The 15,083-nt window shown below is 36.7% G+C and overlaps 1 protein-coding gene across 1 annotated transcript; it reads right to left on the bottom strand.

Moving 5' to 3' along the window:
* Nucleotides 1-12,436: 12,436 nt before the first annotated feature.
* On the bottom strand, nucleotides 12,437-14,848 carry LOC111897622 (uncharacterized). The gene has a single exon (XM_023893589.3). The coding sequence runs from the start codon at nucleotides 14,598-14,600 to the stop codon at nucleotides 12,660-12,662; it is 1,941 nt and encodes a 646-aa protein (XP_023749357.1). The 5' UTR covers nucleotides 14,601-14,848; the 3' UTR covers nucleotides 12,437-12,659.
* Nucleotides 14,849-15,083: the final 235 nt, after the last annotated feature.

The following is a 15,083-nucleotide window of genomic DNA, read 5'->3' on the forward strand; positions in this document are numbered from 1 at the left end:
AATCTATTAACAATTATCTTTGAAATTGGATTAGCATGAACATTACCACATCAAAAACAAGTTTATAAGTCCAAAAACATCTTAGGGTAATGTTCCTAGTCCAATTCTAGCCAAAAAAAAAAAGTCGAATTTATGATGTCTGGGGGTCCAACTCATCGAGTGCACGAACCAACTCGGCGAGTTGGATGCTTTTTGCCTTGGACTCAGCGAGTCCATTCATGGACTCGGCGAGTCTGCTGGGCAGACAGCATCAAAACTCGATTTTCCAGCTTCTTTTGCAAGTATAACAAGAAAACAAGCCTAGGCTCTGATACCACTGTTGGGTTTTGAGCATTCTAACACTCCTAAGTGTACATGCAACCCTAAATACCTTAGATCTATGTTTTCTCTATTATACATGCAAATAAGAACATCCAAGGTATTATCCTAATCTAGCATATAAAATAATGAATATAACAAGATAGAATACATACCTCTTTCATGTAGAAAGTCTTCATGAAGCTTGAGTGCCAAGTGCCCCAAGTGTGACACCTCAAATGGTTCACACAACACCAAATACACTTGGAATAACTTGAGAGAAATCTACAACTCATGAAATCGGCTAGCCCTTCATTACTCACACTAGTGGCCGATTTTTGTCAAGAATAAGATCTTTATATAGTGTTACAATTAGGGTAAACCCTAATTGTCATGACTTTCCATTTCCTTGGATCCATGGGTTCAAATACACCATGGAGCATCCATGGACCATCCTATGGGATTTAGCCCAACTTGATTATCCATGGAGCATTAGCCCACTATATAAGTATGGATGATTTACACAATCAACCCATATATTTAATTAGTCTTCTTTTGATCACTTAATTAATCCTAGATTAATTCTTGATCAATACTAATTAAATAATCTTATTATTCTTATTATTAATATACTAGAACTTATAATATATTAATAACCATAAGTATCTTATTTCTCTCATTATAGTCTATCCAAGTACATGATGCCATGCAACCCAAATGGACCATGCCGAGTCGGGTCAAGTCTTACCAATTATAGTTATGGACTTAGACATTAATCCAACAGTGTCCGCACCGCTAATTTCCATAATCAGTTGCATTTGAACGAATTGTTGGTCTTCTTAATTGAATACCTAGTTCTCCCCAACTCAGGGTTCGAACCATCACCAGGTACATCACACTTGACTCTTGGAACGTACTAAACAACCACTTAATGATACTCCCGATGGAAACCAAGCGACTCCAAATGTCTTGTAATTCAGACAAGAACCTCAGAATCCTCCCAACTTGACTGCCTCAGGTTATCTCGAAACCTCAGACTAACACACCATCGAATACCTCAACTGTTCCGAAACAACCCTAACCCTCAGTCTGGAATAATGCACTATCACACACCTTATCTCTGATTCCTCGACCAGCCTCCCAACACGGGGATCATCATCAAAGCACGAGACCTCACTCTCATAACCAATATTGTCACACCCCCGAACCAGATGACGGAAACGTCCGAGGGCTCACGTGACTAAATTTGAATATCATCACAATGAATATACATGAATCATAAACATCACCATGCATTAAAATATTACAACTGACATTGTTCACATCAAGTACATTGTTTTAACATTTCAAATCCATAACATAAAATGTTTGATATTTTTCAAAAGCACAACACCCTAACATACTTGATACTACTCCTCAGCTTACCTGTTACCTGAGAATACAAGTTATTTTGAAAACGGTCAACATATGGAATGTTGGTGAGTTCATAAGCAGGTTTGATATGAAAATGTTTTGTGTAGTTTGTAAGAAAACAACCCAGAAAATCTGATATTTTATGAAAAGACCATTGTTTATATAAAAGTGTGAATATTCGTAAATATATGCATGATGATTTCAAAATGTGTATAGTTGAAAAACTTCGTATTAAAGGTACCAGTGAAAAATGTTGAACTTCCCTGGAAAACCCGATGTTTTCCGAAAATAAAAAAAAAATATCATATAACTATTCGAATTGTTATCCCATCCCGTGAATGATTTTGATTTACCTTGATTACTTGATTAAAATTGAATTTATTTATGTGAGTCGTTATAACCATGCATGATAATGACTAGTTCGTCTGTCTTGGCACTCTGGTGAACGCCGGAATGGATCTTAAGATTTTGCCACCCTAGACTGGCCGAGTCTAACTGTAGCGAACAGCTGAGGTGTGGGGGAGTCACCCCCGTATAGATCTATACACAAACTCTCACTCTCCCTCTAGGAGACTTTGATTATAACTACAGACTACGACAGACACACGTTGGTGCCACCCGTTATTACTCACTAAATCCCAATTGAATTTGATTACTATTGATTATCGACCCGTATTTGTTTACTTGGATTGACGATAGACCTAATAAACGAGGAGAAGAGGATTACAAGATCCTACTATTCCCGCATATTATTTATGTCTATTGATTATATGAAGGACACGCTGGCCTATTTTGCATTTGATTTACTTGGACCTTACTAGCAATGCTAATGGGCCACTAAGGCCCAATAGCACTTAAAAGCCATTGAGGGTCCCTTAAATATGAAATTGGGTCATAGAAGGTCCAATAACATTTATTATTATCCCTTGGACCCAAAAATCATATTAATGGGTCACAAAGGCCCAACAAGCATGATTGGAATTTTCAAGCCCAAAGATTTGAATGTTTACTTGTTTTAGGTGTAGTTTAATTGTTGGAAAATTTTATTGGGTGATTGTTAATTTCGCACCGGAACAAGGCCGGTCGGTTATTTTTAACGATGTTTGGAATGTTACGTATTTTCATCTTTCCATTTTCATGAATGGTAGTTTCGTATTTTTATTTTAACTCAAATATCTTAAAAATAAAATAATTGACTCAAAAATCTTGGTTTGAACCCCTTTCAGCCCTTTTTTCGTAAAATTGACAATTTTAGTCCTTTATAAAAAAAAAAAAAAAAAAAGACATTTTAAGCCCTTAAACCATTTTCTTGACACTTTTGACCCAAAGATTTGTTCAAGTGATATTTTCTTAGCTCAAAACTTATTCTTTTGCAGTTTCAGCCCTTCCAGAAAAGTATTTATCGGTTAAAGCCCAAACTTTTGCAACTTTTACAATTTTGGCCCAAAATCCAAAAAGTTTACATTTTTTATCCTTGTTTGGAAAATACATCATTTTAACCCCTGAAATAGTTTTGTTTACCATTTTTACCCCCTATTTTTAGAATTTTATCATGTCACTCCCTTGAAAGTTGAAATTTTCACATGTTATGGCTTAATGGGTCAAAAAGCCCAAAATTTGGCCCATTAAGCTACAATTTACACTTCTAGCCCTTAAAAGAGTATGATATCCATAAAAACATTTATTTTTACTGGTTTGACTCTTTTAGTCCTTAAGAAACCATGAATGACAATCTTTCCCCAAACTTTTGCTTATTTGACAAAAATAACCCAATAATGAGTCTTATGTTGTAACATGTTTATTTTAACCCTGATATGGTATATTTTTCTTAACTAGTTATGTGTAATACACCCTAGATCACATATTTTTCCCTTATGAACTATAGATCTCGAAATATCTTTCATTTTTGGCACATATTTACCACATATACACATGAAATCACACATAGCACACACATACACATAGATCTACACATTTTACTTGTATTCTCCCCCATAAAACATATGAAAACCGAAAATAGAGGGGTATGAACTCACCTTTCTTAGTTTTTCTCGGTTTAACGAAGAAATGGGAAGAGTTTGATGCTATTTTTCGGCCCTAGAAAGCTTTCTTGGGTTGATTTCGAACTTAAGAGGTTCTAAGGAATAAATCATGAGAATTGTGTGTCTTAGGAAGACGTTTTGATGAAGTAAAGATTCTAGGTTATGGATCTAAACAATAACTTACCAATGATGATGATTATTGTGGAATAACCTTCTTGAAAAGCCCTAGATCTCGAAATTTTGGTGGAGGAAAGGAAAGTGTTCTTGAGAGAACTTGGAATGAGAGTTTGAAGTTGTGTGGGTGTGTTCTGCTTGTGTTCTCGGCCGAAGAAGAAAAAGAGAGGGGAGAAGAGAGAGAGTTGCATGGATACATGAGTCTTGTATGGTAGTATGGGATGTAATTGTTTTATTATTTGTTGTGTAATATGGAGGTGGCACCTCCAAAGTCAACCTCCATTTCCCCTTTTTTATATGTTGGCCGAGAATGGGCTAAGGAGAGGAATGTGTTGGGCCTTTTTGAGTTTGTGTCCATAATATGGGCCCAATTTGATGGTTTTCGGCCCATTGACCCTCTTAGAGAAATTCACGGCCCAATATTCATCAAGTATGAGTTTTATGGCCCAAGTATGAGTTTCATTCTAGGCCCAATATGGCCCAAAATGTTAAAATAAATGGAAGTGGGTCCAATTAGAGCCCATTTAAGAGTTGTAAGCCCAAAATAGTCAAATTGGAAGCTTATTGGCCCATTAGGCCTAATATGGAAATCCTAGTCCATAATGGACTTAAACCAGGATTTCTAGGGTTTCCAATTCTTTGTTGACTATTTGAAGTGCTTGCATAGAGCATTTGATGGAAAATTTGTTGTTATTGAATAAGCATCATACGTGCTTTCACATTTTGGGTTCACCAATGTTATCATTGTTGTTGTTAAATGGTATAGAATTCCTAGTTGTGACAGATACACAACATAACAACGAGAGCCACTGCCCCGATATGTTCCTCTTAACCACCTGAAAATGCTGCTAAAAGCATGTCGCACTCATAAAGGCACCTTCCTGGGTCTCTTCCATCTTAGCCTCCACCAATGACTCCACGGTACTAGAAATACCTCACAGCAAACAAACTGCCCACATACTCTGATGAAAAGGTCACCACCAATGCTACCCCACGGGGTTTACCTCCAAACTCTGAAACCGGAAACTCAATATCTCCTTTGCTTCTCCTTGAAATGGAAACAAAGCAACTCTTGCCACAGAAGGTGGCGTCTCATCCATCAGTCGATGGCTCATCTCAGACCTTGATCCTTCAATAAGCATCATCTCTACTCATCCCTGAGTCTTGTGACTCCAACTAACATCTCACCAATAAAATTCCTCAGAAACGAACTCGATTTCCCTTTCAGGGTATATTCCATTAAAATTTACTCGACATGGCCCTCTAACCCCACACTCTATCACATCTTATCTAAGACTGATTAATCACAACAGAAATAATTGGCGAACCAGAAACACTAACCGCTACGAATCATGATACTCGAACCATATGATCACCTCTCAATATGCTACTCAAAACCTCTGGTATGCTCCCTATATCGAGTATATGTCCTCTGCTTTCAGTAGTACGAGCCCATGCTACCTGCCACATCTACCCATACTTTCCACACGGTCCATCCTAGAGTTCCTAAATAGCTGCTCAACCTTCTCGATCACCATTCCCGTTAAACCCGGTCGCTCCCCAGCGAATACTCTCGTCTATCAGCATACTCAACTGACTAAGGTTACCCCCTTGGCTCTTCCTAGGTTCTCTCACTTCTCTGCCATTAGCTGCTGAAGAACACCTTATGACGTCAGCCATCTACCTCCTGAATATCGTCATATTCACTTGGTAGCTGACTCCCATCATCAAGAGTTCCACAAAGCACGAAGCAAGCAGCATTCGGGCATCAAGTAATCTCTACTAACACGTAAAACCACTCTAGGTTACAACTCCACTTGCTCTACTTACTCAAGAGATATCCCGAACTCAAGCAACTCTACCCCTAGCAGGTATCTAACTACTCTCTCAGTAGGCTCCTCTAATGATCATCTAGATATTTCCCCTAGATTACTCCTCTACTTAGAGCTCTCTCTCTCTAGGTGACTCCTGCTAGATACTCTTACTCAGCACATACTCAAAACCACATCACAGATAACAGCAACTCCTAGGCTAAGGCATCACAAATCAGGCCACTCTAGTCCTAAAATGTAAAATACCTAGACTATCCTCTATCATGCATAATATCACAAAAATATCTCATAACACAAAAGTAGGGTATTTTGGGAAATCACAGTTCGGGCTCTGGCTGATTGTACACACTGCTCCTTCTCGTTTTTCTCTTAGAAAATCTTGCTCATTTTAGAAAAATCATTTTCTTTGAAAATTTCTCTCAAATCCTTAGTTTGAGTTCAGATTTACCCGAAGGTGCATCCGAATCCCTCAAACCAGGGCTCTGATACCAACTTGTAACACCGTAAATTTTCAAAACAAAATTTTCATTTATAAATCGCATAATTCTCGTAACACATTTCACAAATCCCCATTTATTTAATTTACAAAACACATCTTTGTAATTATTTAATTAATAATACAACATCCTCGAACATAACTCCTTCTCTGGTGTGTACAATCAAGCTAGTGCCTTCCTGCGATCCCGGTAAGAACCTGAAACACATAACACATAAAACGGTAAGCACGAAGCTTAGTGAGTTCCCCAAAATACCACATACAACACATTAGCCACTCGAGGCTATAATTCTGTAAGACCCTCCGGACAATGTGTCTCAGTGGGACCCTCCAGTCCCACATCTCTGATAGACCCTCTGGTCCTAACTCTGTGGATCCTCCGATCCTAACTCTTTAAACTCTAAGTAATACACAACATAAATCACAAAGAAATAATGCACGATATCACGATACACATATAAGCACATAAGACATCTCTATCACACAGAATACCACTCATGGTAAAGTATAGTGAGAAGACTCACCTTGGATGATGAACAACCTCTATAAATGTTGCTGCCACACACCGACCTCTAACTCTGTGCCAAACCCACAATTATCCCAATTAGGAACTAAGGGCAAACTCTCACTCATTAGGACTAAATGTAGCCCACTAACCAGCCCATCAATGACCTAAACCCATTGGGCCTACCAAGGCCCAATAATAAATGGGCTCTCCCGAGGCCCAACTCTCACATCTAATGGCAAGCCCAAAGCACATATATATAATCCTCTGGTCCAAGAATCTATAGCAACAAGCCCAACACTCAAGGCCCAAAATGATACTTTTTCCAAAGGCCCACAGTGAGGTTACGCGAGGCGTACCTCTCTTGGTACACTCGGCGTACTCGCGCATGCATGAACTGATCGGGGACACCAAACCAATACACAGGGCGTACTGGATCTTACGTTGGGCGTACACTCAGTTTTGCTTAACTCCACTCCCTTGGTCTTATCCCGTTAAGACCTTAGCTCATTTCTCAAATCTTGACTCCCTAATATCTCTTACTCCATAAAGTCAATGACTTTAAGCCTTTGCATGGATGATTTGGTCACAACACATAAAACTCTTACTCTCTTAACTCAAAATGCTCATATCTCATGCATGGGTTGATTCTCACATTCAAGACCTCATCTTTATGGATTCTCTCTACTATAAACACTTAAAAGGACAGATATTAAACTCTGGAGTGCAACAACTCATAAAGCCTCAAGCTTTGGGATCAAAAACCCTAAAATGGACCATATTATGCACAAAACAAAAGGATGGGAAAAGCTTTGAGATGTATACCTTCAAATGAAGCTTCCAACTCAGACATGCTCAGATCCAAGGCCTGGACTTCTCACTCCTTCTTCTCCAAGGCTCCTTCTTTACTCCAAGATCACACAAAATCACTTAAGGCTCTCAAATTCACTCACAAGCTTCATGAACGGAGGGTTAGGGTTTTAGAGGTTTTATTGACTGAGGATGGTGGCCAGGAATGAGGCCATCTCATTCTTTATATAGGGACACATCCAAAGTTAGGGTTTCCACTCTGTTCCTAGTACGCCCAGCATACTAGGTGGATCCACTTAAAAATCACGCTCATGAGTACGCTAAGGGTACACATATGTACGCCCAATGTACTCAGTTGTCACCTTTATCAAATAAGGGACTTATCCTTCCACAACTTCAAACTTCCAACGCTTCCTCGATGTAACCTCGATTCCCATGAACCTCATACCTACGAAAAAGTGACGAGATGCCATACGCTTCTAGCAACTCGTCGCAACCCCAAGACCTCCTCATACCCGGTTTGCAGCCCACGAACCCTAATCACGGACGATCTGAAACAGGATGTTACAGGTAAGGCCCATGAAAAGGGTTTGGGCCTAATTTGGAAAATTGGGCCATAGATGGACTTTGTATGATTACTTGGTTTTGGTCCTTGTAAATGGGGAGTTTGGGCCTTAGTCTTGGACCAAACTATGCAAGGGGTAAAGTGGTATTTTTACCCGCTAGTATGGATTGTTGATCATGGTTTGAGACCCAAATTTTAATTAGGTGTTATTTTATAATGATAGCTCGGGGATTCGTCAGATTAGCAGCCAATGATTTTCCTGTGAGATCCAGCAGTCGAGGTGAGTTTCCTCACCATGTATAGCAGGTCAAATGCACCAATGCTGACCCATGATCTGATATGTTAGAATACTCAATGTATGTGTGACAATAGTATGTGTATGTGTTTATATGTTTACTGGGCGAGACCCGATGATTATCTTGTATGTTATTACTTGTTATGTAGTATGAATTGTATGTGGGCGGGGCCCGTTATACTCATTGGGCGGGGCCCGTTATGTGTTTTATTTTTGGTATGTGGTATCTTGGGGAACACACTAAGCTTTCTACTTACGGTTTTCAGTTATGTTTCAGGGACTTCCGACTTCATGGGGAAGAGCTCGGGATGACTACATTGCACACACCACATGGTTTCTGCTTTTGGGATATTACTTTTATTGATATGATGTTTCATACATTTATTTTCATTTGGAGTTGTATGGATAGTGCTTTGGAATACTGTTTTATTTAAATTTAAAATGAAATTTTTAGTCATATTTTGGGACGTTACAATCAAACCATTTGATAACGTATAAAAAAATTGTTCATTTTTGGTTGTATAGAGTAACCAACCCATTATTAACCGCACCGACAAAATTATATGTATTTATATAAATTAGAAATTATAGGTTCGATAAAATTATATTTTGTTATATAATTACAAATTATAGATATATCATTAATGTACAAGCCCATTTATAACCATACAAAAATCCACTAATCCTCTGATTTTTATAAACTTCTATGGTGGAGATCTGTTTGGTTCAGGATAAATGTTTGCACTTTATCACTTTGCATATCGAGTCTATATGTTTCAAATTTGTAAATTTAAAAGGTTTAATGGAAGAGAAAATTCATGAAATAACCAAAATTGAAGGGGTGTTTTAAGCATTTAACCAATAAAATTTGAGTTTTGGAAAATAACCACGACATCCGCAGAGAGGGTTATACGAATTGCTTTAAACCACTGATTAACGATTATAGTACCAAGGAATTGACGTGGCATCGCTAAAAGACAAAAAAAAATATGGTGGGATCCACAGAGAAATCAACAATTCCGCAAAGGTGTTGCAAGGATCCGTAGAGACGGCTCTGCGAATCTGTCAGAGATGTGCAACTACCATTTCCTTAGAGAATTTAAACTTCCACATAGGGTTAAATGTATCCGCAGAGCCACCTATGCGGAACCATGATACCCACCATATTTTTTTGTCTTTTAGTGATGTCACGTCAATTCCTTGGTACCATTCATTGTTTCTTAGAGGTTTAAAGTGATCCGCAGAGCCCTTGCTGCGGATCTCATGGTCATTCTACAAAACTCAAATTTTATTGGTTAAATGCTTAAAACACCACCTCAATTTTGATTATTTCATGAATTTTCTCTGGAATGCCACAGTAGTTTGAACATCACATTTCATAAAGCTTTGCTAATAGAAACACTATCAATGTAATGTTTTGTTAGCTTATTTTAATTTGCTGAGTTTATTAATTTGTAGTCTATTAGCTGGATGTTTATGTAATAGACTACCATAATATATATTCATTTTTTTTATTTTCTGTCTCAATATACTTTTAATTTAATATCATTTTAATTATCATGGACAATTAATATTAACTATAAACCAAAATCATTGACTGATATGATTAAATCTACTAACATGAACAAATATTAACCAATATCCAATAAACATTAAATTCATTAACTAATTGTAATGGTTATGGTTTGGTTTTAGCCAATAAATGAACCAAAGTGTTCCATACACATCTCTACCATTATATTGGAGGAATTATAGGTAATGATCTATTTGTTAACAGGAAAAAAAATAAACAAATAAATAAATAAATAGTCAATGTGGATCATAGTTTTTTTGGCAATATTATTTAGATTTAATATATAATTTTTGTATTTTGAATTTTGTACAATTAAGGGTGGAAACGAGCCAAGTCGAGCTCGAGCTTGACCAAACTCGACTAAGGCTCGTTTAAGTTATATGGGGCTCGAGCTCGAGTTCAGCTAGATTCGTGCTTTATTATACTGAGCTCAGCTCGAGCTCGTAAAGATTTATACAAGCTTAGATCGGGCTCGAGCTCGACTCGTTTTTTTTTTCTAGCATGCCTAAATAAGCTTAAGCTCGAGTAGAGTTCATTAAGAAGCTCGTTTACTAATACCCTAAATCCTTAATTCCCCAAATATGTTTTTTTAATATATAAAAATAATAATAAACTATATTATATATAAGTTTGTTTAGGCTCGCGATTCTAATCAAGCTTAGTGACAAAGGCTCGAGCTCAAGCTTGTTTAATAAACAAGTTTAATATTAAGCTCGAACTCGGTCCGGCCTCGTTTAAAATCGGGTTTGAGTCAAGCTTTTAACGAGCCGATCTCAAGTAGCTTACGATTAGCTTGACTCGTTTGCACCCGTATGTATAATTGATATTCTTCGTTCAATAATTTTTTTATTTCACATCTTAATTATACTTAAATCTCAAATTCTTATTATTTTGTTTCATTTTAATCTTTGATTTTAAATTTATACGATAATAAAATATTTATTTAATACTACTGTCAAATAATATTTCTTTTAATATACAACACATGCCCAAAAAGAAACAAATAATGTAAAGAATTTTCTAACATTTTATAAAAACTTCTTGGGACGCATGCGAGATTTTGCTTACTATGGGCACCGTTTGTGGGGGTTGGAGGAGGGAGAGTAATTTGATTTAGTGTTTAACTTTATTCTATAGTCCTTTTTTCGTGGATGTAAACATGTTTTAAAAATAAAATATACGGTGTAGGAGTAGAGTTAATTTTTACAAAAGGTAAAAATGTGGAAAATGTTGTTGTCCAAATTTGCCGGATTTGTCTGAAACTGATATTTTACAAACTAGAGGTTTGGAAAGCATCGTTGTACAAAGTAGGGGGTGGAAAGTGCCAACATAGGAAAGTCATGTGGCCAAAATCTGAAATAAAAAAGTCCTGTGGCTAAAATCTAAAATAGAAAACCCTTGTGCGAAAAGTGTGAAACAAAAAAAAATACCATTCCAAGCCCCCTTGTGCCCAAATATCAAACAGAAATTTTTTGAGGCAAATGTATAAAAACTGTAAAGTGTACTTAGGAATATTTGTTTTAATATATATAATAATATGATAAATTAGTTAATTTGTATAAAATCTTTTGAAAATAGCCAAGCATAAAGTTTTATGATAATGTTGTTTTATTAAATAAAGGTAGTAAATTTTGATACGTCAAAAGAAACAAAATATATTTAAAAGATATCAATAATTATGATTGTCATTTGTCAACTTAAAGAATCGTGACTTATCACTTTAGTGAAAACAAAGAGTCAGTTACAACTTACAAACACATTTCGATTTAATATGTCAACTAATCAAAGAACCTATATTTCCTTTTGCATTCATTGTATTTCTTTCTTTTATGTCTAACATTTTAAGCTAGTATTACTTTTAAACCATTTTTTCTTTAACTTGATTTTTTTAACATATATATATATATATATATATATATATATATATATATATATATATATATATATATATATATATATATATATATATATATATTTTAAAGCTCAGTTTTTTTTTCTTATTAATTTTAAAATCATTTTAAGTGGTATTTTAACATGAATTCAATTACATCAAATAAAATAGATGGATTACTCGAAATCGAAGCAAAATAGTAGACAATAATAAAAACGAATCAAACTAAACTTAACGAAAATAATAACAAAAATCAAGAACCGTTTTAATCATCGATGCCATGTGCAATGAATAGAAGAAATATAGATCAAGGGAATCTAATCACGTAAAATTGCCACAAATTTTCTTTAATATTTTATTTCAAATTTTTTTTTCAAAGATGTTCTCAATCCTTTTCATCATCACACACCCAATATTTTCTTTTTCTTTTTCTTTTTCTTTTTCACTTTTATTTCTATCTATAGATAACGATAAAGTGTCTTAATAAATTAAGTCATGTCATTTGACTTAATCATTAAGTCATTAATTTTTAAGCCAAAAAAAAAAAAAAGCAAAGATACCACTTTTAATATACCAAAAGAATAACAAGTTTGATTACAATTTCTTTTCTCTAAAACAACAAATCTCATTTACACTCCACAATAACAACAAACATTAATATTAATATATATATATAAATATATGTATAGGAAATAAAGTTAAAACCCCAAAATTGAAAAGAAAACATTTTTCATTTTTCAAACAATAAATTTATGAAAATAATCTTTTAATGAAAACCCCTGGACCCACGAGATTGATAGAGTTCCAACCTACCTTTGGAGTTCTGTAAAAGAGACTCCACCATTTCATCTTGAATCAGTAAAGATTGCTTGGAAGCCCATTCAAGAACAGTAAGAACTTCAGCTTTTGCAAGATCTTCGCTATCTGGAACATGAAGCGCAATGTAGCATAACAACACCAAAGCAGGGGTTTGAACCATTTGTTCCCCAAAGTAGACTAACTGAACCAAATGTTTAGCTCCTCCATGACTGATAATCGCTTTTGAATGATCAAGATGGAGGTAGTTTTCTGAACATGCGAATCTTGTTAAAGCTATGGCTGCTGCTTTTGTTATCTCAGCTTCTCTTTCGTCAAGAAGTTGAACCAGGGGTTGAATCATTTGTGATTCGGTTGCACGAAATGTTCTTGCTAAGTTTCCGATGGCGTTTATACATGGAAGAAGAAGTTTTGAGTCTGCTTTTTCTATGATTTTTAGGAGTTGTTCGATTACAGCTTTGCAAGCGGGAGCGTTTGGTTTGAAAGCGGATCTTCTCAGTTCGGAATCTTGTTCTGCTACACTTGTGATCTCCATTAGCGCCATTGCAGAGTTGTATTGGACGTCTTCTGGACCTTTTTCTAAGAGAACAGCGAAACAAAGTAAAGCTCTTGATTCTGTTATGCTTCTACAAATGGCGGAGTTTCCTATGGCGAGATGCCAGAGTGCTTTTGCTGCCATGGCTTTCATGTAAGCTTTTGTTGCAGGATCTTCTAACTCTCTTCCTTTATGTAAACTGTTGGTGGATAATGAGACGCTTGGGTGATGATGATGATGAGTTTGCTTCTTGATTACCGTTTCGGTTTTCTGATTCCCGTTCTTCATCGCCATTGTACTGGCTACAACACTATGCATCCTGAATGGTTGTTGACTGTTAGGACCAGTAGGATGAGAAACTCGAGTCTTATCATCTTCATCTGTTTTGTTGGTTTGATTCGTGTTGAAGCCATTGGAGTTGTTGGTAGTGTTATTGCTAGCAAGAAGAACAGCATGAATCGAAGTTGGTTTATTACTGGTAATAGCGTACTTACTGTGTTCTTCCACTGTTTCAAATGCCAAATGCCCAACCAGTAATCTCACAATGTTATGCTGTGCGAAGAGATCTTGACATTTAGGGTAATGTGAAATGAGCTCTGCAACAGCCCAGGCGACGACGGCTTGCACCTTCATCGGACCTTCTTTGAGGATTTTGACGAAAACGGAGCATACACCGGCGTGAATCATGTGTTCAACGCTTTCCGGATCTCGACCTAGTAATCCGATTGCTGACGCCGCATTCTCTTGACCTTCTAATTTCCCCTCTTTCACCAATTTCAGCAACGGATTGACTCCGCCTTCTTCGATTATCAACTTCCCGTAACGATCGTTATCACGCGCCAGCGAGACAAGCGACGCCGCAGCGTCGGACCGGTCATCTAGGGTTCCGGTGTATAAAATAGCGATCTGTTCCCAAATCAGACACAAAATCGGTTCGTTAGCTGCTATAGGAGGTAGACCTAGGTATTCATCGGTGGAATTATTGGGCGCGGAGACACGGAGGAGCCACGAAACGTCGCCGATTGAGTTCTCGAGTTGAGACGACATCTTTCGGAAGGCAGCAGCGGGGATGATAGTGAAAACACGCTTGACGATTCCGTTATTCCGGCATTTAAGCACTAGAGATAGTGCTTTATCAAGCACTTGTTCTGTATCATCGATTATACGTTTGGTCGGACGTTCGTACAGATCGCTGCTGGCACGAGCAGCTTGTCGGAGGAGTCCAGCGAGCTTTTCAGTTTTGGATTTGAGTTCAGAGCAGTCTTGTTTGTTGATGCAGGCTTCATCTGCAGATTTTATGACTTGATCCGCTAACTGGATCGGTCTTGTGAGGATCTGTTTCACTATATCCGCCATAATCAATCACCGGTGTAACCACGCACAGCTGAATCTTGTGAACAAACGGAAATTTTGAGATTCCGGTCGCCGGAAATCAAGAGTAAACGGGCACTAATTTAAAGGTTTAGCAGTTTGCGCGAATCTATGAAGAGAGCTGGAAAGAAAATATTGGACAAATGAAAATTGAGTTGTTGGTGACACAGGTGTGTTTGGAGTAGTCACAAAGTCAAAAAGTCAAAAACTCAAGAACTCAAAAGCCACCTTCCCTTTCTACAATTATCATTAAACTTTATTTATAGCCTATGTTTTAGTGAAAAAAATATATATATATATTTAAAGACAAAACTGTAAAATTGGTCCTTGTGGTTTATAGAAATCTGTGGATATGGTCCAAAAAGATTTCGGCTTACATGGAATGTCCAAAATCGAATATTTTCGGTGGTTTTAGTCCTAAAATTAAGAAATTTATGTGTTTTTGGTCCTAGGGAAGCCTGAAAGGAC

The sequence above is a fragment of the Lactuca sativa genome, chromosome 3 (assembly GCF_002870075.4).
Source record: "Lactuca sativa cultivar Salinas chromosome 3, Lsat_Salinas_v11, whole genome shotgun sequence".
In the NCBI taxonomy this organism is placed as follows: domain Eukaryota; kingdom Viridiplantae; phylum Streptophyta; class Magnoliopsida; order Asterales; family Asteraceae; genus Lactuca; species Lactuca sativa.

Excerpts from the sequence above, each read along its gene's own strand:
- LOC111897622 (XM_023893589.3), bottom strand. The coding sequence starts at position 14,600 with ATGGCGGATATAGTGAAACAGATCCTCACAAGACCGATCCAGTTAGCG.